Genomic DNA, 25,178 nt, shown 5'->3' with positions numbered 1-25,178 from the left:
CCCTACACGCAGCAGAGCCAAAAAAACGCGGCCAACGTACCAATACAGAGGTACAGGGTCAAAAAACCCACCAACCCCTAAACCCAAATCTTAATCTTAAACACTGCATTGGGGTAGCTTTGAAAAAACCACGTAAGTTTGAAAGCATTATCTTTAGGAAAAGAAAAAAGAAAGCTGGCAGGAGGGAGGGCAGAGGGGAAGCCGAGCTTTGCAACGTCCAGGCACAAGAATTCGGAGCAGCTCGGCAGGGCACGCACGCAAAATATGCCCACGCAAGCAGTTGCCACCGGAGAGGGGAGGCGGGCACCGCTCCTCTTCAAACACTCTGGAAATGCTTCAAGCCCCGCTGCTGGAATAACACGGGAAGGAGGAAAGGAAGCCGCTGCCTTTACAAAGCCGAGGACTATTTTTATTAGTGTGCTTGGAAAAAAAACCCAAAAACAAACAAACAAAAATATCTAGAGAACATTTTACAGACATGTCCATAAAATCGTTTTATAAACAAAACGCCAGCATACAAAATCCTGCAGTGCTTCCTCCCTTGCTCCCTACAAAATGATTGTCTCTCGTTAGTCTGTGTGTCAGGTGGGGGAGAGGAGGATAAATAGAAGGGGATGCCCCGTACTCAAACTTTGTTTCCTTCCAAAGTTGCATGGAAGAAGTAAACTGCTGCGACCCTCCTTGGTTTACAAAAAATAATGAATACGGTGTGTCCACGGGGGCGGATCGACACCTCAGCCCAAATCCACAGGAGCAGCACCTGAGCCCTGAACCCCGGCTCAAGCGCTCCTGGTCCCCGTGACTCCAGAGCCCCGTTATTGCATGAAAAGCAGGTTAGTGCCCCCCTCCACACAGCTTAACGCTGCAGCTCCTTTCACACCCAGAAAACACCCTCCCACCCCCCCAAAAAAAATTATCAGCGACAGCCCTGCAAGGAGAAACAGGCTGTAGGGGAATGCGGAGTTTAAACACGGCCACATTTCCCCCCCCGCCAACCTTCACAGCGCTTGTTTATCCTGCCCACAACATAAAAACAGAATAAACAACATCTCCTCCAGCCCCAGGACTAATCCGGCTAAATCTCCCAGGCTGCGACTCCACGCAGAGCCAACTGCAAGAGCAACAACCGCACCGCTCATTAATTTGTGGTCGAATTTATGGTTTGGAAAACAGCCCTTTAAGGTCCTTCACGGTTCAGCTCAGAAGTAGTTTCATACCTGCAGTACCCAGAAAGGAAACAAAGGGTTGGCCTGAGGCAGCCAGGGAATTTGGCAAGGGTCGAGAGCGGGCGCTGGTGTGCTCTTCCCATCCCAAATGTTCCCACCGTGCTACGCAGGGAGAGATTCTGCAGAAGCAGCTCTGTCTCGCCTACTTTTGAAAAGTCTCATCCACCCAGGAAACGCTCCTGAGCTGCCCCGGTGGGATCAGTCCTCTCCCACTGTCCTTGTGCCACGCGGTGAGGCTGCCAAGGGAAAAAATAGGTATGTGGGAGAAAGGGAACGGGGACACAGATCTCCCTCCCGCTGCCTGATCTATCTGGAGGAAGGAGAAAGCCTCCCCAACGAGCTCTACTCTTCGTCTGAACCTGAGAAAAGATCAAAACCAGCAAGAGGCAAGGGGAGCCTCGAGCTGGCAGATAGTTCGAGCCCTCAGCACTTTCTGCGGCTGAACAGGGAAGAAAACAAGGACTTACAGAGACAGGTTCTCACCACTTTGCGGGCAATGAAACACGAGCGATGACGCAACCTGCCATGATCACGGAATAACCGTGGCATAGCTGGGAAGGGATCCCTTTTCCCCGCCCTTTCCTTCCCATCCCTCAGCCACCAGCTCTGGCAGCCTCCTTGCCAGCTGCAGAGAAGCAGATGGGTGAGAAGAATCATCGTCTTCCATGTTCCTCCTGCATCCAAAATTCGGGGGAACAGTAAAGCTCTTCAGTGTATGTTCCTAAGGTGTGACCCAGTCAGCATTCGCCTGAGGAACACTTCTGCAAGGGTGAGAGCGAGGGAGGAGCATCCCTGCTGCGCTGGGACTCGCTCACCTGCATAAACAAAGCAATGACCTGGCTGAGGACTAACCAGCAGCACTCTCTGATGCCCCTAAGCTCTCCTTAACCCAGAGACAGGCAGAAATAAGTCAGCCTTGGAGCTGCAAACCCTTCCATTTCTTCCTCCTACTCATCTATCCGAGCTAAGGACCAGCCAGAGATGTGCCGTTTACAGAGCAGGTGGCCAAGTGGCAGAGGTCAAGAGCCACCATCACCCCGCAGAATCCTCCCCCTCGCTGAACAGAGACGGGAGCTTTGTGGTTTCCAGAGGTGATCCCAATCCCAGGCAGCGCCACGGGCAGAACTGACCGGCAGCGATGCAGATATTGGATAGCTACAGCAGAGACAGAGTTTGTCTCCCCAAACTCTTGTCCCACCTACGGTGATAACACGATGAGATGCTGGCCCTCAAGTTCTGTCTCCAGCTGCCACAGAACTGCTCAGGGACAGCTAAATTCAATCATCAGAGCCGGATCTACTACAGGGAGTGCATCTAGGTGTGCCAAAAAAGGAGGGGGAAAAGCAGACTGCTCTTCCAAAAGTGCTGAAATTTCATACCACCTCCCCTGTCTTTGCATAAGGAAGGTGGAGAAGAAACAAAAACTCACTCCCTGATCTCTTATTCCTAGGTTAATGGTACCCTTTAAGCAGAAGAGATCTTCAAAAAGGGCAGAAGTTTTAATATCAAGCAGGTGGCTTCAGCGCGTTTCCTGCTGTTAATGGATTACACATCCCTTTCCCCAAGGTCTGTTAGGGGTAAGACAAACAGGGGGCTGGAGCCTGGGAAGCGGCTCAGAGGGAGAAGGTCTCTGTTCTGTCCGAGATGTTCGCTCTGTGCTGAGCGTGGGCATCACGCTCAATCTGTGTGTAGCAGCCCCACACAGAGTCCCCCGGGCGCTTTTTTTTGGCTCCCTAGGGGAAGAGATTTAGACCCTAAAGCCGAACAGTACACTGAACAGATCTATATACATCATCCCAATATATACGCTGTGAAGTAATACTCTAGGTTATTGCATAGAAGGCGGCTTGCGTTAGCTAGGCCTAAATGACGGTCTGGGAGCGTTGTCGGAGGCTCAGGGGCTTCAGAGAGCTGTTGGAAGCAGATGCAGGCTCTTGCGACGGTGTCTGAGATTCCTCTTTTCGGGAATGCTCCTCATACCATTCCTGCAACAAGGAGATCAAACACAGAGAGATCAGGCTCTGCCCCGCACCGGCCTCGCAGCCCCCCAGCAGGACCCCGAAGGGCAGAGCCCTCAGCTGCTCTGCCATGGGAGGGCACACGTGCTCAGGCACAGAGAGGCTCTTCCCAAAGCCCTGGATACAGCCTAACCTCCTGGAACCACCTGGTTAACTGCAGCACGGCTGTGATGGACGCAAAGAGACCTTGCCACCTGCAGTCTGAGCAAGAATTACCAGCTACTGCTCAGCGACAGTTGGCTGCACTGAAAAACCTGGGCAAGGAAACGTCCCTCTCTAAGGATGTCCCTCCTGAACGTCTAGGACTCTAGTATTGATGTCCCTGTGACGTTTGGGATTTGCAGAGTTGCTCCCAATCCTGGGCAGCGCCCAGGGCGTTACGACATGTTACATCCCTGAATCAGAGATAAAGCAGAACAGGCGGGGAGCTTCCCTGCAGATTTCCACCCAGCTCCACGGCAAATAACATGTTTATTTTTGTCAGAGGGAGTGAAGAACTCATCCCCAAGCTAGCTGCCCAAGGGACAAAGGACAGATTCAAATGGTTACAAGATTAATTCTTTCAGTACGAATCATTACATTAGCCCATGACCTTCAACATGGAGATGAATGTCTGGCAGGCGCTATGGTGACCAAATCCATGGCATAAAGCTCCCGACCGCGAAGGGCACTTTTAGGAATGCCCTAAAAAAAAAAATAATATCTAGAGAGTCAGTTGACTTGAGCGTTTCCCATCTTTGTTAGCCTGCTATGCTGAAGGAAAACCAGGCAGCAGGGCTCACACCGAGCAGCCCTCTGTTTGGGGGAATGCTGGGGTTTGTGTGTCAGACAGACACGCCCCAGCTCAAACACAATCACATTCCAGTGGCTTAACAAATTAGCGCTGAGCAGCCGAGCTCCAGGAACGCACCACGCATGCGCTGGTAGCTTCAGCAAACACGTCCGCCCCGGTGAGACGAGGTGAGCTCAGCCGAGCTGGAGTGCCCACTCACACACCCAGCGCACGGTTGCCGTGACTCGGCTGACGCGTACCTGTGCGCATCTGGACCCACTGAGGAGGCTCTGACGCTTTCGGTGGTTTAAGAAAGTCCCCGAGTGCAAGAACGGATCAATCTAACGTACGCTTCACCTACTGCCCACCCTTCTCACGGAGCACGTGGCTGCCTGGGTCTTGGAGGAAGGAGAGCTCCGGTGTTTAAAAGGGTGGGTTGTTATTCCAGGCAATGTTCTGCTCACCAGACTTGCTGGTATTTCCAACTCGGGCCCACATACCTGTATCTCCTCCTCATACATCTTCATGCTCAAATCACTCTTGGTCCTCGATCTGCGTCCCAGGAATAGTGTTGACGTTTGCTAAAGAGTTGGGGGAAGGAGGAGGGAAAAAACAAAAAAAGACGTTCATTGGTCACTGGGCAGCTCAAAGGATCAGTCCCTGGAAGTTCAGGCATCCTTCACATGCGGACATCACATTCATGATGAGCTGGGACTACCCTGGGCTCCTATTGTCAGTGGAGAAAGGCATTTTGGGATGCACGACCCGAACAAACGCGGGCATCTACTGCAGGCTGAGCTGAATCACACTGAGCAGATCCCCAAAGACCACAGAGGGAGCTCTAGCTCGGGCAGATGCACCTGCCAGTGGGGCTTAATTTAGTCAGATGAACATAACAGCAGTGCCTGGAACAAGGCTCAAACCCAAGCTTCCAAATAAGATCTCATCTAAGAACAATTTCAGGTGCCACTTGTCTAGACCACACCATTTACTCCATGGGCCCGCATTACTTAAATCGTGTAAACAGAGCGCTGAAGTCTGAATTTCTCCCTGACCACGTGAGTTATGTGAACAGGATTGAGCAACAAAAGAAACTTCAGGTCTGGCACCATCATTCTGGACTCCACTGCAAGGCTGAGAATGGCATCTTCCTTTGGTTCACTGTCTTGAAAAGTGCTTCTGATCAGTACCATCATCATTATTTTGAATTTTGTCTGTGTGAACAAGAGCTCAGCCTTTAACTACCAAGCCAACCAAAGCAAATCAGGTCGCCTAAGAGACTGCAGCACCTGCAATTTGTACTGGTGATACAAGAATATAATGGCTATTATTGAAACAACCACTTAAGCTCTTCCCGGATGCATGAGAAAACGCTTCTGAAAAAAGAGCAGTTACTCAGGTCAGCTCATTTTTCCAATTGTCCGTTCTGTTTTGGAATGAAAATGGAAGCAGTGCCATGGAGAAAGGAAGCTTGGTGTTCGGAATCGATACCATCATATTGCTGCGTAATGATTCAGGACTGTCCAAGCCCAAGTGTACGATGGCACAGAGGGAGAAGCAGGAGAATTACAACACAGTGGCTTCCTGCGAGAAAAATAAATACACTTTTTTCCAGTCAGTACTGAGCCAGGAGAGCTCTAAGTAAAGTTTGCAGGCAATAGAAATGAGCCTTTGTCAAGGCTATTCAGAGCGCAGGGGAAATTCAGCTGCTACTTTTCTAGAGCAGCAAAACTTTGTGCCAGTGCTGCAGAGCCCCTCCAGTAGCTCAGCTCTCAACACTACAAAGACACATGCGGCTTTCTCACTTAAGACAGCAAAAAGGCATACGTGGCCCTGGCACGCCTCCCTCCCCTGAAGCTGAGAACTTGCAATAAGCCATTTCCTCTTACCCCATATTTGTCCATCTGCAAAACGATCTTCTGCAGCTGAGCTGTTTCAGCGGCAGCTGAACTCCGCTTGTACAGCTCGATTATGCCAACCACTTCCTCCTTGGAGATCTCCTTCTCCAGCACAATGCCGTTGTCTTCTGGAGAGGCAAGAAAAAGAGAAGAGGGAAAAAAAGTCTTCAAGATGAACATTGCTTCATCAGCCGCTATGGTAATCCTGGACGGCAAAGCTTAACGGCACAGGGGACCAAGCCAGATGTCAGGCACAGTCTGGACCTGCTTTTGTGACATGTACAGCCTCGTTTCCCAACGAAGCTGGAAAGACGTTAACCAGTGTATAGGGCCAGCAAACATCTCAGCGTTTTGGAAAATCAGGCTCCTCAGTATCTTTAAAAAATAATAACCTTGTAGCTTTTTGCTTGCCTGTAAATTAACTAGCAAAGCAAATAATCACACAGGCGCTGCTGCCTTTTGCCCTTCAACTGCCTAACGCAGCTCGGGAGTTCAGTGCTAACAAATGTCTCTCACTGCACCCTTCAAACTGGGCGCGGGAGGGATCACGATGAAAAGAGTTTCTGTAACAACGCCTGGCTCCTACCGGCCTGTGCTACACAAATTTGATCTTCTGGCACCTAAAAGAGGTGAGGAGCTGATCAAAGCTGCTCCTGTGGCTGGGGCCTTCATCACATGTCTGTGGAGAAGATTCTCTGGTATGAAATATATGAGAGCACTAGCTATATCTCCTTCCTGCAGACAAGTGTAAAGAATGATTAAGATTAGTCTGCACGGAGAATGAATAGAAAAGTCTGAATGTGGATCACCCAAAGGAGTAGCAGGAGAGGCGCTGTAGGGGTTTGTATGTGCTTATGGCACCTAAATTAGCAGGTGATGAAGTTACAAACAGTTTCAGACACCCAGCTCAGGAGACAAAGGACTGAGTAAAACTGATGACTCACGGGGGTGAGGGGATGGAGTGACTAGTCACTCCCAGTTCCTAAAGGGTACAGAAGGGTATATCCACAACCAGCACGTAGTCACCAGTCTAAACACAACTGGGAGATGTGGAAAGAACCGCATAGGCAGCATCTGATGTCCTGCATGTTACAGAAAGAGTGCTGGCAAACCACTGGGATCCAGCATTTTGGTACCCGAATGCCAGACAAACCACTTCGAGACATGCGCTGGTGAGTCTATTAGTGAGGAAGGGAAGTTGGTTTTAAAAGAAAAATTAAAAATAAAAAAAAAATCACCTTCCTAAGGTCTCTTGTAGAGCTTTGCTACACCGTTGCTGTAATGGTTCCTAGATTTCTTTCACAAAAAGCATGTGAACTTCCCATCTTCAAATAATGTGGTTGTAACAGCTCAAATAAAGTGTACGTGCGTGCACATGCGTGTGCACACACACGTGTATATATATATGAAAAAAACACACACACACACACACACACACGCTTTTTGGGGAGTGCTGGGGGAGAGACGCAGGGCAGAGCAGAAAGGCCAGCTAGAAATATCACACAAAAGCGTAAGAATGAGTTTAGGGAGTCAGGCTAAAGAAAATAATAATCTGGTCTTTGCTGGCCAATCCCATTCTCTCCTACAGACATAAGACACCAGGGAGAAACGACAACGTTGTGGGTCAACCAGTCCTCAGTTCCGACCTTCTGAATCTTGGTTCTTCCGAGTGTAGTTCATGCGGAAGACGAAAGCATCCAGAATAAAAGCCACGATGATTGTCATCACCACCTGGGAGAGCAGGAGAACAGAAGAGATCAGGAGGCTGCTGCTGGGGGGTTCTTCCAGCCCGATTCAACAGGAAGCTGAACATTTGGTCTGTGCTTCAACCCTATGCTCCCCAGCTCCTCTGTGGCAGAGGGGATGCACGTCACACATCTACCAGTGAGTAAACTGCTTCCAGTCAACCACAACGGGGACAGAACAAAACTCTTGCGCTGCCTTAGTCCTTGCCCCAGGCCCAGATTTGTGCAGCACCAGCTTTGTCAATGCCTATACACTGAACTTTCTGCAAGTAGTTTGGACTCACACTGGTGCACTGGTTTTGGAAGGTGACTTTCTGCAAGTAGTTTGGACTCACACCTGGTTTTGGAAGGCATTTATGGAGAAGAGCAAAGTTGTCCTCATTTAGGGATGGAAGCTCCCTCTGGAACACAGTAAAAGCTGTCTGCCCTCCTCATCCCCACTATTTGATAGACAAAGCCTGTCCAGAAACCTACCATGGTCACGATATAGAAGATCATGAAGTAAAGACGGCTCCAGTGAGTGGTCTGGGATGTCACCCCTTCCTAAAGAGGAGAGGGAAGAAGTCAGTAGTGCACAAAAGAAGGAAGAGTCTGCTGTTAACTGCTTACCAACGGACATAAAGCAGCATAAACGCTATCTCATTCATGGCTCCACAGCTAGCCCCAGGCACTGCCTTTACAATGCTCAAGCCCCAACTGGTGCTGGCAGCTAATCTGCCTCTCAAGCTAAAAAGGGAGGTTCCTATATACAGAACATTTAAACCTTGTGGCTGTAAGAGCCATTGCTGCTATGAGAACACAGCTTGGACAGCAGGGTGACAAGCTGGAATACGCAGTGACTTCATTTGTCCAGATTGTGAAACTTGGCCTGAAGGCTGGTCAAGATTCACGAGAAAACATGCCCAGCAGCATGCCAGAGCTCAAATGCCACCCAACAATCAGGCCCAAAAGGTATCTGGCAACAAGAAGTGACAATGCCGGGCCCATCTCCAATCACCAGGGGATGAAAGCAGTGGTGGCGTGGAAGATCTAGCTCAACTGGCAAAGAGTCTGTGCTGTCTATACACATAAGGTAGCTGAGGTTTACTCACCATGATGATGTACCAGTCATTGACGACTGTCAGCTCAAACAGCGTGACTGTACAAGTGGGAGAAAAAATGCAGACAATTGGTTTATGTATCCTGACCTAATTTACAGTGATTCTTAGACGAAGTATTTGACAGGGAAGACTGACGCAAGACACGAAAGTTTCAATACAGCCAGCAAATCCAGAGACGGAATGCAGACCTTCATCACTGCAATTACCTGAGACAAAGGGGGTGAGACCCACAGAACCAGGAGCATGGCTTAATCTGTATTTCTTAAAATAATCAGAAACACACCTGACTCTTTCCACCAGAGAGTATGGAGACCTCAGAAATCTCCAGGAGATAATCACCTCTGCTCACACATTAAGAAAAATCATGGAGAGTAATCAACACATTCAAACTGTTCTTCATCAGTGAGTTTAGAGAAATGTATTAGCATCACTATTTGTTCTTTAGAAGGGTAGTGACTTAAAGCCCTCCTTGAACATCTCTGCAAGCCTGGCCTGAACACCAGTCAGAACAGATCTGCTGGCTTCACACTGGCTTTTAAGAGCCGTCTGCTTACCTTGCAAAACAGTCATGGCACAATTAGTCAGCTGGAGTTCTCCAGACAGAAAGAGCAGGATGCTGAGCGTTTGAGGTGCATTAGCATGAGACTATGGGAGAGTCCCAGGCTTACATGAGCATTACAGTCCTGCCAGCCAGCTCTGCAGGAACACAGATGCAGTAAGGAATAGTCTTTGCTACAGACAAAAGTGCCCTTACCAAAGCTGTTCAAAATGTTGTCGAAGTTGTTGAGATAGTAATAACCTTCTTCCACAACCGTCTTGTTGCCAACAGTATGATTCACCCAGCGGTAGGAATCTGCGACTGTGCTTGTGCTGGTTGGAGAAACCAGGACAAAGAATGAGAAGAGAACCAGAAGAACAAGGAAAATCCTAAGGGTTATAAATACCAAAACACTTAGAAGGTGGTGAGCAGGGTGGCAGTTTCTATCTCTTGGCCAACAGTTGCCTTTTTTACTCTGAAAAAGTCTCTCTCCTTCACAGCTCAACAAAAACCCAGGGAGCACATAGAGTCTTTCTAATCATTCAGCAAATAATATACGAGAGAAACTGAGCGTTTCAGGTAGTCTCCTTGGCTCACACCCTTGAAGCTTGGGATTTCCAAGTGGTCTGCCATCATTTAAGATGAAAAGGGCACAGGACAGCTTAGCTTCCAAGACCAGGTGAATTCATCTTGGTACAAAGTGAGGCCTAAATATGTAACGTGTCTGGCCAAGCAACTCTGGCGTCACCAAGATAAAAATCTCAACTTCACTCTAGAGCAGATTTGACAAGAGTTTCCAGCCACAGTACCATGAAGAAGTCCTCACAGTGCATGTACCTGAGCCAAGTTACAGAGCTCATTAAAACCAGCCAACCCTACCACAGCAATCTCACCCTTTCCAAACGCAATGTGAAAGCCGTTTCATCCAATCTCACCTAGAGAAGTGAAGTGTCTCCTAAATTTTTGCAGCACATTGCCTTAGCTGCAAAACCCCATTCAGACCCATCCTCCGGCCCCTTCTCCACAGGGAGATAGAGCTGCCAGAGCTCTCTGCTCCTGGCTGTGCACCAAAACCATTGCAGAGGGGGATGAATTTGTGGTACTCACTTGCAGCAGTTCGGGTAGACCACGCCAGCAAAGAACTCCATGCCAACAATGGCAAAGCAATAGTAGAAGATCAGCAGGGTTAAACCCAGGCTGGAGGCAAAAACAGAAAGAGTACTGTGCTACTGACGAGTTGCTAGGGCAGGGAAACACAAGGTCACAGGCTGGTTGCTGTGGAAGGAATTTCCAAGGGATGGGAAGCAGCACTGAAAACCCCAGACCACCCTCCCTGCCACCATGGCTCTGCAGTTCTTTGCCTGCTCTCATTCAAGAGGTCCTTGGACAAGGAGTTTGCCACTCACTGAAGAAAGAAACTAAAGAGCAGCCTGGATTCCCTCCCAGTCCGTCTTTTTCTGGTAAACAGAAACGTCTCTCCACAGTTTCTTTAATAAAGAACAACACACAGTGTTTCTGCCCTCTCCATGCCCCTGGATGCAGGGACCGTGCCAAGAACAGGGTTCTCTCGCTAACATGCTCTGCTCAGACCTCCTTCAAGGCAATAAGGTCTGAGGGTGCCAGCACCAAGCTCCTTCTGCCCCACCATTTCACAATAACGCTCTCGAGTGGCTGTCCTAAGGACAGGCAAACATCTGTCGCTGGGTATATTCATGCCAACGTTCCTCTCAAATAGGCCTCCCCTCTCACCAAAAGCTGGGATGGGGGAGGAAAATTAAACAAGCATCGACTCTTAGTTATCCTCCTAACACAAAAGCAGGAGGAGGCCCAGGGTGCTGGACTGTTGCTTATTTCATATTGCTCCAAGAAATTCAAAGATTAACACCCCATTACAGCACGCTGAAGAAGCAGTAACAATCTATTGAGTAAACACCTTTAGCAGGTTTAACAGGTCCCTATCCTGACCCCAGCCCTGAACACTAAACCTTTGGGTGATGGTGGGGAGTGGGGACTGAAGAAAAGAAGTTAGTACCTGGCCATCCGGGGGAACAACTCAAACATAGTGTCCAGGACATTTCTGTAGCGTTTCTTCAATTTAAAGAGCCTGAAAGGAGAAGCCAGTTGTTACCTGCGCACTGCCACTTTCCTGGTGTTGCTGGAAATAGTTAGAGAGTATCACAGTTCTCTGTACCTCCCAGGTCAAGGAACAGTAAGGTTTCCTGACACCAAACTTGCAGGATCTGCTCTCGCTCAAGTGGTCTCCACTCACCTAACAATGTCCCACTGTCCCATCTGAATGTTTATGACACATTCAACTAAGCGTTTCCAGGATTGAGAAACCTCAAGGAAAAAAATCTACCTCTCCTTACACAGCGCGATGTGTAAATAGCTACTTTTTAAAAAATAAAAATCATAATAACTTAAACTAGTCCTGTGTGCAGGGTCGGGATTCATTACTCCTTTCCTCAGACACAAGCTTTTTCTGTGTTTCCCCCATGACCCAATAAAAATTGATGAAAGAAAACTACATTGTGCCTGCTAATTTAAGATTTGGCAACTCCATCAGCCTTTACAGAGAAACACAGCTGCCAAACACAGGCTTTGGCAGGGGAGCAACAGAGAAAACATTATTTTTTTTCTCCCTCGAGTGTTATAAAGTGTTCTTTAAATCCTCACTGAAGAGCTAAATTACATTAGCTTATTTTTAACAAAAACAACGTTTTGCCTCAAATGCCTTCCCCGTATGGCTCTCAGTGTTCTGCGAAGGTGAATGTACCTCCGTAACAGCCTCGGAATGAGAGGGTTAATCAGACCCATCTCACTGAGCTGCAGAGGGGTTACAGGCCACAGTCTTGCTTAAAGTGTGAGATGCAGTTAGCACCGGGTTGTACTTCACCCTAGAAAGCAGCATCCTTTGAAAACTGTAATTTCTGGTAATTCAATGGAAATTATTAAACTGGCTCAGACTGTCTCACCCTGACAGAAGAGCTTTTCTCTGAACAGCATCAGACAATTCAGAGGAGGTGTAAGAACCCCACGAAGGCAGACACAGGATAATCTGCCCCCGGTAAATCCCTTGATCTCTATTAGAGATCAGCTTAAGCTCCAAAGCACGGGGTTTCATATCCCATCCCAAGTTTTTGTTATCGTTCATTTTGATAACTCTGGCTAATCTCATTACCCCACGCAATTCCTGTTTGCCATGGTCATGTACCCACAGAGCAATCCTTGCCCTCTCCTGGGAAGGAGCTCGCTCCCCAACTGGATTGATGGAAAACAAACCTGGCTGGTTTTCTTCCCCACCTGCTCTCTGTACCCACCCCTCCAGCCTTCCCGTCTCACCTCAGCAGCTGAAGGGGTCGCAAGACCACAATGAAGTAGAATGGCTCCATGTTAAACGCCAGTGCCATGAGCCCCAAAAATGCGAACAGGGTGACTGAGAAGTCAAAGCTGGAAAGAAAAAAAATTAAAATAACAGTAATGACTTATCACTAGTGCTTCAGCAGAGAAGAGGTACTTGGTGCTGCTCCAGCTTAACAAGATGTACAAGCCCAAAAGAATTACAATAGCCTGCTGATGGCCTTGTCTACAGGCCTAAAAACTCATCTCAGAAGTTGGTCTTTCTAACTCAACAATTTTCACCACCTCTCTCTCTCAAAAACATCAGTGTGCACTTACAGATTCCAGCCTGAGGACAGGTATTCGACTGGCCCCAGTCCAGTGGTCTTCAGGAGCAGCTCCACGCCATAGACTGTAAAACGAGATGACAGCCACGGTCAGAAATAAGCAGCATCACACGGAGGGCTTATGCAAAGGCTTGCCCTCAAAGACGTGCGGTGCTTTAAGCACAGGGCTTCTGAAGGCAGGTTTAACAGACCCCCACCCATCCTCCCGATTCTCGGTGAGATGCCAAAGAGACATTTTCCCTCCAAATCAACACATTTTCCTGTACGCATGGTGATTTCTGTCCAGAACAGTCTACAAAACACTTAGTTGGCTAACACGCTATAAATGTTGAGGCACAAGCTCCCGGAGTAAAGGCCAGAAAGTGGTGTAGGGAATTCAGTCTACGCATGGTGATTTCTGTCCAGAACAGTCTACAAAACACTTAGTTGGCTAACACGCTATAAATGTTGAGGCACAAGCTCCCGGAGTAAAGGCCAGAAAGTGGTGTAGTGAATTCAGTCCTGCCCCTTCATTTCCTTCTATCTCAGTGGAACATATCCACATCCCATAGCTTAGCCTTGACCTGCAGGGAGAGATCCCTTCAAAGAAGGGACATCTACTTTCACCTTCTGTCCTGGCAGCACCTTGTGGGCCTGTAGGTTAAAGAACACCATAATAGCATGATGATGCCCTGTTTGTCATCCCAAAATCTTTCTTTCCAGGTTCCAAGGAACAGGGGTGGGAGAGAAGCAAAGAAGAGCTGGATGACAACACCCTTGTGAAAAGAAGTGGTGCAGAGTCTCTCTGCCTTCAAGCTTCCATAACAAGTGTTTTGAAGACTAATGGCCAGGGAAGCGCTAGAGGGAAGCACTCCAAAGAACCTCCTACTGCAGTTTTACACACTATTTTGATTCAGTGGAGCTATATGTTGCTTCTCTCCTCTTGAGCAAGAGACACTGGCAGGAGAAGGGAAGTGAATTCACATCATTAAGAGTTCCATGGCAGTGCAATCAACCAGCACATGAAGATGCAATTGCTCATACTTGGGCTGAAAAGGAAGACTGAGGTACACGTTTATGGAGAGGACGATATTCAATTAGAAAACTCAGCTTGTCAACTAGTTCATCTAGTCGTTTCAGTCTTTTCCTCAGCATGACCCTGCGCTCTCTACTCCAACAGGACTGCCTTGCTCTGCGTGGCAGACAGCCAGCGCACAGCCCCAATCAGATCAGAGCTGGTAATGCCTCCTGGAATAGTCGGTGCAGCGCAGAGCAGCGTGAGCAACTCCGCACAGAGCCATCCCAAGTCTGGAAGAGCTTATCACTTTGCTCACTGTGCCTAACAAACGAAGCTATTCTGCTCTCGGGGCTGAAGCTAGCTTTAAGAGTAATAGAGCAGCTTTGGCAGAGAGTTGCACCAGAGGTAAGGGGCTCCCCGCACCGCGGCAGCGCACGGAGCCATGTAACAGTGGAGCAGTGTTCGCATGGGTCCTGTGTGGATGCTGACAATCCCTGCCAGGACCAGCGTTGTTCTAGATGGAGTCTGTGCACCTGTGGCTAAGTTTTAACTTCAAACTGAATAATCTTCCAGGAGCAGAGCTTTCTGTTCCCCTCCCAACTCCCTATGGAATGACACAGCTCTGTTGGAAGGCATCAGCTTACTTGTGAGGAAGACTATGTAGCTCCACGGGACGTTTCTGGAGAAGAAATTCCCTCCTGCAAGACACAAGAACAACCTTTTCTAGCCTTGCCTTTTTACAGTCCCCCAGCATCATAGTCAAGAAACAAGCTGCGATGTTTCCTACCTTGCAGCATGAAGGTTTCAACAAGAATCCAAATTCCATTCACAGCCACCACAGTATCTGGAAAACAAAGTAAAAACCCATAGCAAACACACTCCTGGACCAGAGGACATCCATTTCCTAGGCTAACAAAAAGAATACAATATAGGACAAGCGGCAGGGTCAGCGTTTCCAGTTCAACTAACAAATTGAACTCATGACTTGGGAGAGCCGCAAAACTTCTACCCTGTTTTTTCCCAGGTCTTTAACAGATAAAATACCTTTATCTGCAGAAAGAAACAAAACAGTGGTATGAATCACACTCTATCATTTCTAGTCATAATTATTTTACACTCTGCCTTATTATTACCTGCGCATTTCAGCTTCCTCCTAGTTCTGGAACAAGATCTCAGGAACGACTAGGTCCCCAAAAGTGGAGGACAAAAGAGTCCCCAACAATGCAGGCTGAAGTCCTGTCAGCCTGAATCTATTGCTGCTCCCCAACATTCAAATCCTGAGAACTGAAGATGCAGGACTTCTGCTTTTCACTCAGATCTCCTCACTCCACCTCACCCTTTTTAGTTCAGCATCCTAATTTACAAAAAATCTTCTCCTCCAACATTCAAAAAACAACCCCAAATTACTGAGTAGGAACAGATTGTTTAGACCACAAGTAAGCACTCTGTCTCTAGAGAAGAGGAGCACAGAATCATTCCTGCAGGCAGTACAGTTGCCAAGCAATCCTTCCAGCAATGAGGGTGCTTGCACCTTCTCAAGCGCAAACAGAAGAAGGTGGTTGACTGGCAAAGCAGTTCCTTACCCAGCATCCTTCAGCTGCAAGATAAAAACCTCAAGCCTTGTGAAGGCTAACCACCAACCTACCCAAACGCAACAAGCTGACTCCTACAGAATCAGACCCACAAGCACATTATGAAGTAGTGAACAAAAAAGCCTCTCCAGAAGACTTGACACAGTGGGAGCCGAGAGCCCCGGCTGCAGCAGCGGTCAGCACAGGCACGTAGTTCCCTCGAACTCCACCAAAACTCCAGAATATGTACATACGCCATGGCTCAGACCAAAAACCCACGTGATAAGGGAGCCTAGCAGAGAGATGGTTCCTTGCTTCTACTTACACATGGTGTATTGGAACACGCGGGACTTCACAAGGATGTTGATGCCTGCATGAAGGAAAGCACAACAAAATAAATGTTTACACCATCTTCCATACCTCGCACGCAGCTTCCTCTATCTTCTCCTTAAAGAGCATTTTTCATACCGATCCCAAGCACAGAAACTAAGCAGATTAGCAGATTATTAACTTCTCCTTCTTGGGACCAAGTTCAAATTTCCTCTAGAATTTTACCAGCAATGAATTCACTATCCTTAACCCTTAAGATACCTTATTTTTCCTCTATGTGCTAGTTTTGTGGTGTGGACAGAGGTAAATGCAGGTGCTGAAGCACTGCCCATGCTTGGACCACCACGTATGCTGTCAAGGAGGGCTGAGGGCAGAGATACGTAGGACTCGTATGGCAGCTGCGTGTTTGGATCAAGATGGTGTTAACTGTTTCCCACCAACACACAACACTGACAAGGAATTGCAGGTAAGTTCTTATTTCTGGATGGCTACATTCTGTCAGGAAACTTGTGACACGGGAGATAAATCACATTTTAAAGACAGATTACACTGAGAGGTATTTCAGACCTCCTTCCCCTTCCCTAGCAGCTGCACTTGACCTGTACGAGGGCTGCAACTGCATCTTGGGACTAGGAAGCCTAGTGGCTTTTGTGAAAACACAAATCCCACTCCACAGTCACTGTTGTGAGTTGCCGCCCGGCATATGGCAAAACAAACCTATAAACTCTGCTAGATTCGGCAATCATAAATCCCCATACAACCTCTGCGCTGAAAAAGGAATACAGCCCTCCGTGGTCTCAGGGTCTGGCTTGCTACAGATCTTCTGCCAAGAGGTCTCTTATTTTAAGGAAGCCGGGGTTGGGGTCAGAGCACAGGGAATATTTACATGACAGAAATCTTCCTTGGAGACTCTGAATACAAGGCTCTGGCCTTGGAGGCTCTGAATACACAGAGAGTTGGTTAGCAGGCCTTCCCTCAGCTGTTTACCAGGGACATAAGAGAAGGTTCCTTCAGAGGGCCCTGTCTTTGTAAAGAAATGTTCTTCCTGTTAGTTGAACACATGCCATCATGAAAACACAGCTTGTTACCTTTAAAAATAAGGAATGCTGTCCGCGGAAGGTCATCAAACCAGTGCTCGCGATTTCGTTTTGCCTGGAAGCAGAACAGCCACGATCAGAAGTCATCAATTCTCCATCCGTACAAAAAACGTGCAGTGATGGAGACCCACCTTATCCCCATCATCTGCTTCTTTTAAATTGCCTTTGTTTCTTACCCACCTCCTCTTTAACCACTGGCCTCCTTTGCTCTCCCTCCCACGCACACTTCCCCTCCTCTCCATCCAATAAATCCTTACCTTCCATTTTAAGCCAACAACTTCATAGAAATTGTAAAAATCCTTTAGACTGCAAAACAGAAAAGAAGCATCTGATTAGAGACTTGGAGTTGATGAGATCCTTAATCGTCCTTGTCAGGCATCATCAGTAGTGAGTCCCTGGAAGTTATTAACTCCTTATTAGAACTGCCACCATAGTTGATATAACTCAACACTGACTTCTTCCCAGTCTGGCCAAAGGTTACTGACTGACGGTAGCCAGAACAGGGGGCAAAGCCCATCTTCCTTCTGTAACACTATAGCCCTTAGAGGAAACTCTGACTCTACTGAACTCCGCAATTTTACCACTCAGAGAAAAGACCTGAGGCTCAGACAGCAAACTCCAAGGGACAGAGATTGTACTACCCTTCACGAAGAAGTCTTGGACTGTCCTAATTACTCGTACAGTCCTTTCCTAACACCTTTGCACATTTGCTTTTCAAGGCATCAATGAAATTTGAAAAAGGACATGAAAGCAAAGAAACTCATAAAACATGAGTGCCTGTCTAGGTGCTCAGGGTCAGGTCTGTTAACAGCTGTAGGTGTCTAAAAGTGAGGATGCTGAACTTTTCAGATTCTTACTGGTGTCACTAGGTGCCTAAATTTCAAAACGCAGTCTTTCTCCCTGTGCCATTTCCAACACTTCTCTGTGGCACTTGACTTGAAGAAGAAGCATTGGCACCTGTTTCATGGGAGACTCACTCCGAGCCTGTCTGTGTCCAGAACAAAGGAAAAGGAAGAGAAGGTCTCCCGCTCCAATTCCCTCTACTTCCATGCTGGTGGAGTTAGTTGCACCCACCCACCCGAACGGCAATTCTCTGCCTCATAACACAGAGGATGACAGTCCTGAAAGCACCAGCAGAACCAGATTTTAATTAACAAAACCCTGGGGGGCACAGCCAGCTGCTGGAAAAAAAAACCAAAAAACTTGTTAAGCTGCGAGGCTGCACTGTGTGAAGAAACGCTCCTTGCAGGCTCTAATGCTGTTCCTCAATTTCTCGGTCCTCTGTTCTGGGAGTGGAGGTGGGAAACAGAGGCTGCGTGGTGACTGCCAGCAGAGCGCTGTATCCACAAGAGGGCATGCAGGAACTCCATCACCTCCGAAGAAAAACCTTGACTCTCAGAGTACCCACCCCTCCAAGCTCCCTGCTTCCCAGAAAGTCCTTTCAATCACGTAACTCTATTCCCACATCTCAGTCAACATTCATTCCATAAACCCAGCCATCCTCTCCAAAGTACAGCCTAGCTTCCGAGAGTGAAGCAACTTCCCTGCTCTGGGTGCAGCAGGAAGACCATCCTACCTGACTAAAGGAGTATTGCTTTGATTCAGTGCTTTGAAAGTGAGATATCGCTCTCTGGCACACATCCGAGGCTTGTAAAACCGCAACAGCCCTTCAAAGTGCTTGAAGGAAATTCCAGACGGCCTCTAGAAACAAGGGAATGTTGTCATAAGCAGCAACATCAGGCAGAAGCACATAGAGGCTAGCGCATTTAATTCTCACTCTAGATTTGTTTTAAGCAGGATTTCTACATTATCGTAAGATGCCATTATAACTAAGCCCCCAAAGAACCCTAAGCTATTACTTTAATGTACTGAGATTATCCCAGAGCACAGAGATCAGAAAAGCTCTCCTGGCAATCGGTCCCTCCAGCAAATGCAGGACTGTTCCCTCTTGCCCTATCATGTGAAAATCGTCCAACCAGACATCCCAAGTGACAGACTTCAACCACTCTTCTTGGGAAATCAGTAGACAGCCTAACAGATCTCATTTCTAGTGCTTTTTTAAGACTATCAGCTATGTGCCCTAAACGTGAACTAATCTACTAGAAGTGGGTTAGTTATTTTGGGGCCTTATTTCTCTTGCTGCTCCACAAGTTGAGCAAGAAATCAGCCCTCTCTCCCAAGCGCTCTGTCCCTGTAAAGAGTCGTTTGTAGGTGAATGACTTCTGCTTTTGCACCATTTACTCACACAGTATCTAGCAACTGTATCTTCACTTGTATGACCCACCCCCCCTCTAAGTACCGGTGCTCGAGAAGCAAGTCCTCAAGTGACCCACATGGAATCACAGAGAAATCAATGATTGCATGCACTCCAGAACAAATTTCACTCATTTGATCAAGATGCTTCCATAATCTCACATGGGGCTGAAATTCAGACTACTTTGGTTTTTCTCCAGAAACAGATACAAACAGTTACATGAATTAAAAAAACAGTAGCCCTTGGCGAGTATGATTAGAGTCAACAGATATAAATCTTTTTTTTTTGGAACATGCTCTTTAAACCCTCCAGACCACTGGTGTTCTTAAAACACTGCTGACCTCCCCTCCTGCCGCACCCCAGGCTGTTCTCAGCCTCCCTGCAGAGCCCTGTACCTGTTTGGTGATCAGCAAGCGGTAGGCATGCTGGATGGCCGTGCGCTTGTGCAGCAGCAAAGACTTAAACTTCCTCTTCTCGATGTCATTGAAAGTGTCGAACACAACAGCGAGAAGCTGCAGAGAGAAGACAGGAGAGAAAGTCATGTTTTGATCCTTATACTCTGCAGCTACCTGAGCTGCTGCTTCTCAAGCAGGCAGGAACAGCCAGCCTAGACAGGTAACGAGAGGCATTGCCTGCAGGAGGAATTTACTAAGCGCTACGCTGACTGATGCAGAATGGAGCCACTGAGGGCCCATTGGCCATACGGGATCACACAGCACGCCGCACGCCCACTGATCCACTTTTTAGAGGAGGTTCAGATGTTTCTGGCTTCCTGATACGCACAGAGGTAAGGCTAAAGCCCACAGATGCCAAGAGAACAGCATCAAAAGGTTCGTTAAAATGCCCTGATCTTTTCCTAGAAAGCAGGTTTTGAGGGCTGCTCTCCGGACTCACCCTTCCACGGGACCTTTGGCAAACACATATCAAAGCTAACCCTCTATCTAGGACAGCGGCAGTGAAATCCAACGCCACTACAAGCATCAAATCACTCACTTTGGGTTGCAAAATTCCTCAACTCCTTTGGCAAGCCCTTTTCTACCACTCACATCCTCCCCAGAGCTGGTCTCAGCCCTGTCCTAGATGCTGCAAGAAGCAGAGCCAGCACAGCAGCCATGCGCTCACACCGCAGTTATCAGCACTCTTCAAGTCCTGCCATACTTAGTCATTCCGTCCCCTTCAAACTGATTTACAAAGTCTTTTGGGCAAGCCCAGATAATAAAATGCCATTTTATGATAAATAATTAAGACAGAAAAGGACAATAAATTTCATGCAACTGAGTATGCCACTCCAAGCGTGATATTAATGTGAGAGAAGTTGAAAGATACTCGTATCATTCTGTTTTCCATGATTTAGTTCAATTCCTTGTGGTTAAACATTAAAAGAGGCCTATCTGTAGCAAAGCTGCCATTTCTAGAAGTATTCTGCCAAAGGGTCTGAGATTATTACAGAGCACTCTTGGGAACGGGGAAGACTCTGCTGGGCAACGAGCTCCGAAGTCAGGCAGAGAGAAGTCAAGCGCTTCATCGGGGAACTCACCAAGTTCATGATAAAGTACAGCTCAATGGAGAGATACACTATGAAGAAGACACAGGACCAGGGGTTCCGGGCATAAGACGGCATCATCACATCAGGGAAGCTGCAACCAAAAAAGACATAAGTTTAAGCACCAAATAGCTCAAGCTACACTTCCCACTACAAAGGCAAGAGGCACAGGACACAGGTGTGTGTTTGTAAACTCACATCCAGAGATTTGCACACTTCTCAAAACATGTGGTTGCTCAGGACACAGAAGTTTGTGCACAGCAACAAGAGCATGATAAAAAATATAAATATGAAAAGCACACTCTTTGCACATCCCAAAACCCAAATGGGCAAAGGGGATTTGTAACGTGGCTAAGAGTTGTCCTTTGATACTTAGCAGCAACAGCAGTACAGCCTTGGTGTAAGAGTGTTACAACCTAAGATTTATTCCATCCTTTGCTAATTTCCTAACCTTCAGAGCTCTCCCTGACAGCAGATCAATATTTACCCACTTTTGTTATCCCCCTTTCCTAGCAGATAGGTGAAACGAAGCAGAGGAATAGGAAGTTACTTCACAACTGCAAACTGTCGGCTGACAACGGAGCACAAATAGAAACTTTCCCTTCTTGGACCAAGGCCTGATAAAGCCATTTCCCCTCTTATTGCCCTCACAGTGATGAAGTGGTCTGAGTCGCTTAGACATAACTCTGCATCTGAGGTCACAGTGTCCTACACCAAAATGAAATACCAGTTCTTCCCATGCAGGCTGACCCAGGAAATCTCTCTCTCACGCAGAGGAAAGGGGTCACATTTGGAGACAGAGCATTTCTGCAAATAAACTCTTGGCTTTGCCAGACTTCTCTGGGGACAAAGGGGAAGACTGAGCTAGAAAAGCATGAACTTACTTTGAAGTGGTCAAAAGCACGAAGAGATTCACGAGGCTGTTCTCTAAGGTATTGAAGTACTGAAAGAAAAAACTCCCATGACAAAATGCAAGCAGAATTTCATAGCGACACTTCGTTCAAAACCCAAACAGCCAACCCACCCACCCACTTGAATACGGGCACTTCTACAATTCCCTGATGCCTCCCCTAGGGAAAGGGTGCTTCAGCATTGGTCCTTTTTAAAGGTCCCGGAGAGATGGCGTGTGAAGAGTTTAAAACAAATAAAAGCTCATCTATGCATTTTTGTAGTAGTTACTCCCAGCAAGCTACAGACTCAGCAGCAGCAGGAACTAGTGGCCGCTGAACTCTCGATAGCCACAGTCTGAGGCGGCCGAGCTTTCACCCAGATACCTTCCTCCCCTGGGGACAGCGGCAGGTGGCTCGTTTGACTGAATTATGACACCAAGAACAAGGAACAACTCCCTGAACCTTCCCTTTGGGACATCCTGTCTTCAAGGCAGTTCTCTGCACTGTCTTCCTTCCCAGCAGGGGGTAAACCAGGGTAACACTGCCAAGTAGCCTCCGACCAGCTGGCATCTGGTTCCCAGGCCACCACACAGGAATAAGCTACGTCTACACAGTAATGTTTGATTCGTAAGTCAAAATGGGACTCAAGCTTCAGTTGAAAGAATCAGTGACACTCACCGGATCGGAGTAGTTAGGAGAAAACAAGTAAAAACCTAGAGAAACAGCAGAGAAGAAAGAACAAACAAAAATACAATCTGTTTAATGTCAAACGGCAAAGTGGCGAGTCTCTGCTCCCAAAGAGAAGGTCGCACAAAGAGTAAGTGCTCTCTGACACCAGGAAACGGACAATATCTGGAAGGCCTTCTCCATATAGATTTGCCAATATGTCTCATTGGCATTTCATTGATCCTTTCAGAAAACAGACTTTCTGGGGATGGTTTGAGTATAGGACTGTAGCAGGTACACTACAGACACAGGCATTGGTGGGAACATAGATTAAACTTACAAGATTGAGGAACAGTTGATGGCAACAGAACTTGGAAACCACAAACACACACACACCACAGACTATCCTCTGGAAAAGGTCTAAAGGACCTTTGTCTCAAAATCAAATACCCAGCTTCTGGATTTTTTGGATCTCTAATTCTGCCTTCCAGATGAATGGAGATTAAATGGGATAAACACAAGATCCTGGCAGGTCTCCGAATCTGATCGGCTTTATATTAATCCAGGCCATTTGTGTTGCTTTTGGAAAATAACTGGTTAAAAGCATCTCTTCACCTTCCATAAATACGACTCACCCAGGATGGCAAAAATCACCATGAAGAAAAGCAGGAGGAGAAGAATGTCAATAAATGGTGGGAGGGACTGGAAGATCTGTCGCAGATTTCTGAAAAATAAGAAAACATTAACAAACTAAAACTCATATGTTTTCTCCTCTGGGTTGGCATGGAAAAAAACCCAACACCACACCACACTCGAGGACTTTCTTCCCACTCCCTCCAAGGATTAAAAGTAGAAAGCTAGGTAAATTAAGACCGTTTCCAAGCTACCTATCTGTCCTTTGCAGTCAGCTCTCAGGTACTGCAAACAATGCTAATGCTACCCTGCCAACTTTCCTCCTCCAGACTAAAGACTAGCTCTGTGATTCATTGAGCAGTTTACAGGCAAACCTAGGAGCCAGAAACAGTGCAGCCACGTTCACGCGTTGTGCTCTCCGAGGCAGTTCATACCGCTGCGGACAGTACACATTAGCACATCCAAAGCTAATACCTACAAAATGTCCGTACATAGGCAAGACACTAAGTACACTTCAGTGGCAATTACAGAAGATCTCAGAGATCTGAAATGTCGAAAGACACTTATTTTCCTGAGATGCCTGCAGGATCAGAGTGCTTTGCTCCACCCCAGTCCCAGGCGTGACAGCAGAAAACCCAGCCAGCTGACTAGTCACCTTCTGACGGCACCACAGTAACGGCAGTCCACCAGGAAGATACAGCGCAGAGCTCTCGTTATCCGGACGTGCGAGGTTTGGCGCACCAACACCACGATGGCCTCTATGAACTGTACAAACAGCACGCAAGTCTGCAAAGAAGAGGTTTAATGAGAGGCACAGCTGCAGTTTCCTTTTAGGAAAGGCAAAGCTCTTACCGACCACTCATTTATTTGGACGCTTTAAGGGTGGGAGGTGTCTCTGAGAGCTTAGAGATCTCACATGAATCATTTGGCAGCTGCGACACATGGCTACGTTATCGCTGCTACAGTACAGGCCAATATTTAATCCGGTCCTTTGTTTCCTGAAGATGCTGAAGGAGAAACACTGACAATGAAACGGACAACTTACCTTCACCATAGTCCTTTTGTGCCTGATAAAGGTTTGGAAGCCCAGCCACCTCATCTTCATTGAGAGTTCAAAGACTACCACAATTAACGCAAACAGCTCCAGGGTTGCATGGACCTGTTACAATACAGCAAAGCTTCAACCAGCGCTTCTCATCACAAACACCAGTGCATCAGAGGCCACACTTCTGCCCTTCTTTTTTTCAAGAAGCACGTGGGTTTGACAACAGTCTGAGCACAGCTCTGTGACATGCAGGAAAACCCAAGGCCACTCTTAAAGCTAGCACAGCACTGTTTTTCATATTTTCTGTATTTACTACTTTGTGCTTTTATTAAAGCCTGTAGAATTTTCCTCTATTCAGTATCAGCCAGAATTTCCTGGAAATCCACGTCCCTTTTGGACTTGAATAGCATCAAAAAAATGCATTGCTACATTTGAAACAAAAGGGCAAGACACTAGCAACTCAAGAAAAAAACCTTTTAAAAATGTTTGAGACTGCAATTTTTTAGTGAAACGCAGGAAGAAAAGCTGCTGAGCAGAGAAAATTTACATAGAGAAGAGTTTGCTCTGAAATAGATGTTCTGGACAACCACAGACAGGGTTCCGATCACGCTTCGGAACAGAACACAGCTTTTGGCAGTGCTGAAGGACCCCTTCTCCATTGGAAGATGCAAAATGTACCACATTTTAGTTGAAGATGTCCCTGCTCACAGCTGGGGGGTTGGACTAGACGGCCTTTAAAGGTCCCTTCCAACCCAAACTATTCTATGGTTCCATGATAATACGAAATAGGTGTCACTTTCATTGTGGTCTATGCATATCAGGTGAAAAAAAAGGAGGGTTTGGTGGCTGGTGTATCTGCTGTCAACCAATTTACAGAACAAGCCAGGTGGCTTTTTTCCTACGACTGCTACCTTCTTCCTCTATGTTTAGCTTTCTTTTTCCTCTTACCCACCCCTGCAAAACAGGCCGACTTCTTCATTTTGCCCCAAAGTACTTACAAAGATGCCAAGACGGAGCATAGGAACAGCGGGCGCCTCGCAGAGAGACAGCAACAGGAGAAGCAGCGCTGTGCTCAGCTCCATTAGGTAGAAAAGGTGATTGTGTGCAAAGAGGTAGGCAGCAAGTGCTTTGGCATTTTTTGGGTGAGTGAAGAACTTATCATTATTTTC

General features: G+C 47.3%; 1 protein-coding gene across 1 annotated transcript in view; it reads right to left on the bottom strand.

The window, feature by feature from the left end:
• Positions 1–2,932: 2,932 nt before the first annotated feature.
• TPCN1 (two pore segment channel 1) overlaps positions 2,933–25,178 on the bottom strand; it is a 45,376-nt gene continuing 23,130 nt past the window's right edge. Inside the window, exons 3-27 of the mRNA XM_009888604.1 lie at positions 25,008–25,178; positions 24,010–24,123; positions 23,620–23,750; positions 22,967–23,055; positions 22,344–22,378; positions 21,660–21,718; positions 20,770–20,869; positions 19,628–19,744; positions 18,555–18,679; positions 17,236–17,284; positions 16,970–17,033; positions 15,877–15,921; positions 14,768–14,824; positions 14,625–14,678; positions 12,976–13,048; positions 12,640–12,747; positions 11,330–11,401; positions 10,405–10,494; positions 9,514–9,629; positions 8,751–8,797; positions 8,134–8,202; positions 7,561–7,645; positions 5,906–6,042; positions 4,517–4,597; positions 2,933–3,211 (exon numbers count right to left, since the gene is read on the bottom strand). The exon at positions 25,008–25,178 is cut by the window's right edge and continues 6 nt beyond it. Of these exons, the coding sequence (XP_009886906.1) occupies positions 3,089–3,211; positions 4,517–4,597; positions 5,906–6,042; positions 7,561–7,645; positions 8,134–8,202; positions 8,751–8,797; positions 9,514–9,629; positions 10,405–10,494; positions 11,330–11,401; positions 12,640–12,747; positions 12,976–13,048; positions 14,625–14,678; positions 14,768–14,824; positions 15,877–15,921; positions 16,970–17,033; positions 17,236–17,284; positions 18,555–18,679; positions 19,628–19,744; positions 20,770–20,869; positions 21,660–21,718; positions 22,344–22,378; positions 22,967–23,055; positions 23,620–23,750; positions 24,010–24,123; positions 25,008–25,178 (2,211 nt within the window). The 3' untranslated portion in view covers positions 2,933–3,088. The remainder of the gene's footprint in view (positions 3,212–4,516; positions 4,598–5,905; positions 6,043–7,560; positions 7,646–8,133; positions 8,203–8,750; positions 8,798–9,513; positions 9,630–10,404; positions 10,495–11,329; positions 11,402–12,639; positions 12,748–12,975; positions 13,049–14,624; positions 14,679–14,767; positions 14,825–15,876; positions 15,922–16,969; positions 17,034–17,235; positions 17,285–18,554; positions 18,680–19,627; positions 19,745–20,769; positions 20,870–21,659; positions 21,719–22,343; positions 22,379–22,966; positions 23,056–23,619; positions 23,751–24,009; positions 24,124–25,007) is intronic.

Source organism: Charadrius vociferus, unplaced genomic scaffold (genome assembly GCF_000708025.1).
Source record: "Charadrius vociferus isolate BGI_N301 unplaced genomic scaffold, ASM70802v2 scaffold917, whole genome shotgun sequence".
NCBI lineage: Eukaryota > Metazoa > Chordata > Aves > Charadriiformes > Charadriidae > Charadrius > Charadrius vociferus.
The sequence above is the reverse complement of the archived record's forward strand: the minus strand, read 5'-3'. Positions and strand labels throughout refer to the sequence as shown.